The 3,269-nt window shown below is 48.3% G+C and overlaps 1 protein-coding gene across 1 annotated transcript; it reads left to right on the forward strand.

Moving 5' to 3' along the window:
- Positions 1–2,164: 2,164 nt before the first annotated feature.
- On the forward strand, positions 2,165–3,048 carry LOC121486320 (transmembrane protein 258-like). Its single transcript, XM_041747188.1, has one exon. It carries the CDS (start codon positions 2,337–2,339, stop codon positions 2,601–2,603), a length of 267 nt encoding a protein of 88 aa, XP_041603122.1. The 5' UTR covers positions 2,165–2,336; the 3' UTR covers positions 2,604–3,048.
- Positions 3,049–3,269: the final 221 nt, after the last annotated feature.

Here is a 3,269-nt window from a genome sequence, read left to right on the forward strand (position 1 = left end):
CTCGAATGTCGAAAATGATGAGATACTGCTGTTCACCTAAGCGACGCTCAGAAGTTTGCAAAACTCGAGCCCCGAGGTCGAAGGCGGCTCCGCGGAGCACTGGACCGAATGGTTTCACGATTCTTCCCCCCGGCGGAGACGGGGGGGCCCCGCCGGCCGCGCTCCCCCCACCCCCACCCCCACCCCCAGCCCTTCTCCCCTCCCCCTCGGTAGGTGGCGACCACGGCGCTTTTTTCCAGCCTTTGTCGCTGGAAAGAAAACTTTCCGAGCAGCCAGTCTTTTTGATGTCGGTCCAAGACCTTCCCTTTGAATCTCGGTGCCCGCAGATCGGCGTTGCCCCATCTCCTCCCGCGTCGACCGCACCCAGAAAGCCTCCCCTAGAATTCCCACGTCGGGATTCTTTAAAACAGACGGAGGCTTTCGAGGTCCTGCGGGAGCCGCGTGGTTTGCAGAAGATGGGCACATCTCTGCGGCTTCCCCCTCGCCTCCCACGGGCACCCCTGTCCCCGCCGGGCTCCATCGGGACTCCCCTTTGTCGAGCCTCTCTCCAAAGCGTTCCACTCCGTCTTCAAACAGGAACAGTGTTTCTTTTTTGCACTCGTATTTCATTACCATATTGGCATATTTAATCAAACTCCGTAGTCCCAGTAGCGAGTACTACTGACAGCTACTTGGAGAACAAGCGTTAACTTTCTGGGGAAGTCTGCAATCGAGCTAGCGGGAGCAGCCAGGCTTGCAGGGGCAAACACAGCTGCGGTGGGGCTCGGGGAGGACGTTTCAGGGAAGGGCTGGAGGCCTGGGTGGCTTCTGGAGGACGCTGGCAGCGTGAGGGCCGCGAGGGCAGGCTTCGCCCCGGGAACTGGTGTCATGGAGGAGCGTTTGGAGAGTGTCCCAAAGTGAGCTGGCAAGGCACAAATTCATTTAGTCAGGAGTCACTTGTAATCATTAAAAGCTTGTTCGCCCCTGGCTTCTATGAATGTAACACTTTGGTGTGGAATTTTGCTGCTGCCTCATGAAAAACTCCCAACTTCTGTGAGGTGGAAGCAATTCCTTGAAACTATTAAGTCCCAAAGAGGCCCCTCAAGCTTTAGCTTGGAGGCTTGGAATTGCCTCCCTACAGAAAGCTGGCCCTTTTGGAACAATGAACAGTGTCTGGAATGGTGTGTGGTTCGAAGTTTTTTTTCTTTTCTTTTCTTTTTTTGCATACTGCCGTTGGGGGCTGTAACCCTCAAGTTTATGTCTTATAGTCACATAGAATGCTTTTACAGTCTTCCCTAAGGCCTGACTCATCACCTTAGCAGCTACTGGTACAGTTACTGCCTTGTGCTAGCCAATTCCTACCTCTCCTCATTGATAGGTGCTCTGTTAATGGAGACCCTAAGTGAGGAGACACTCTGAATATCATCTCAGCAGGGTGTGTTGTTTTTCCAACATAGGATCAAATTGCTGGATTTTGGGTTGAGCAACAGATGGGGAAAAAAAAAAAAAAAACGAACAAATGATTTGTGTTTAGGGGTGGGAATCCTTTGTTAAATCGCACCCAGCTCACCATTGTGGTCAGAATTACATTCAGCATAACAAAATGTGTATGCTAAGACGGATGGTCTGCGGCTCTCGGATCATGCTCACCTGAAGACCAAAATGCACAGGGTCCAATAGGCAGCCAAATCTTGTATGTTATTTATCTTGAATTATTTCAAATATTTCTCCTTTTAATGTTTAACCTACAGTATGCAGTCCTGCAGATGAGTGTCCATGTAGTATGACACCATTCTACTGTATACCTGGGAAACAAAAGCCAAGTCTAGGGACAACTGGGTGGCTCAGTGGTTAAGCGTCTGCCTTTGGATCAGGACATGATCCCAGAGTCCTGGGATCAAGTCCCACATCGGGCTCCTTGCATGGAGCTTGCTTCTCCTTCCTCTGCCTCTATCTCTGCCTCTCTCTGTGTCTCTCATGAATAAATAAATAAAATCTTAAAAAAAAAAAAAAAAAAGCCAAGTCTAATGGGCCTTGGCCAGCCAAGAGATGGATCTAGACCAACTGGTGTGAATGCATCTTCACATAGACCGGGTTTACAGATTTGTAGCTTGCTTTAAAAAAAAAAAAAAAAAGGTTTTATTTATTATTGTGGGAGAAGGCATGAGCAAGTACATGAATAGGGGGGAGGGGGTACAAAGGGAGAAGCAGACTCCCCAATGAGCAGGAGGTGGGACTCAGTCCCAAGACCCTGGAATCATGACCTGAGCCAAAGGCAGAGGCTTATCTCACGGAGCCACCCAGGAACCCCTGCTAAATTGCTTTTAAATACTGAGTGACCGGTGGCAGAGCAGTGGATGACCCTGTTTTTGCCACCTGGCGAAGTGGAGCTCGAGGCCATGAGCAGATACACCAGCCCAGTGAACCTTGTCGTCTTCCCCCATCTGACCATGGTGCTATTGGCAATTGGCATGTTCTTTACCGTCTGGTTCTTCATTTATGAGGTCACGTCCACCAAGGACACTCGGAATATCTACAAAGAGCTCCTCATCTCCTTGGTGGCCTCACTCTTCATGGGTTTTGGAGTCCTCTTCCTGCTGCTCTGGGTTGGCATCTACGTATGAGCTCCCAAGGGTTCCAACCAGGTGGCTTCACTGAACTTCTGCTTTTGTAAATTAATTTTTTTACTATTGCTGGAAGTGTCCCACCTGCTGCTCCCAATAAAGGGAGATGTGTGACCGTCAAAAACAAAACAACAACAACAACAAAAAAAAACAAAAACGAATGATATGGTAATGATCAAATGTCTTCAACAGTCTTGAAAACTAATCATGTTCTCCTGCAGTTAATTCTTTATATCAGGAATCTTTCTTCTCCATTATTATGGGACCATTTATTATGGACCCACCCCTGTTAGAGAACCCTACCACCTAACCACCCATGTAGACAGAACTGTACTGACATCACTTGGTCAAGGTTACCATTGTTGAGAGATCATTTAGTGCTCTTTTGAATCCAAACTGAATAAACTTTCTGTGACTCTGTCATGTATTTTAAGTTGCCCAAAACCATAATTCTAAGCGAAAGTTGAGATTTTCTTGACATACCTGTTTCTCACAGCACATCCAGTCTAACTTTTTTTTTTTTTTTTTTTTTTTTAAGATTTTATTGTATTGGGCAGCCCCCATGGCGCAGCGGTTTGGCGCCGCCTGCAACCTGGGGTGTGATCCTGGAGACCCAGGATCGAGTCTCACGTCAGGCTCCCTGCATGGAGCCTGCTTCTCCCTCGG

The sequence above is a fragment of the Vulpes lagopus genome, chromosome 3 (assembly GCF_018345385.1).
Source record: "Vulpes lagopus strain Blue_001 chromosome 3, ASM1834538v1, whole genome shotgun sequence".
NCBI lineage: Eukaryota > Metazoa > Chordata > Mammalia > Carnivora > Canidae > Vulpes > Vulpes lagopus.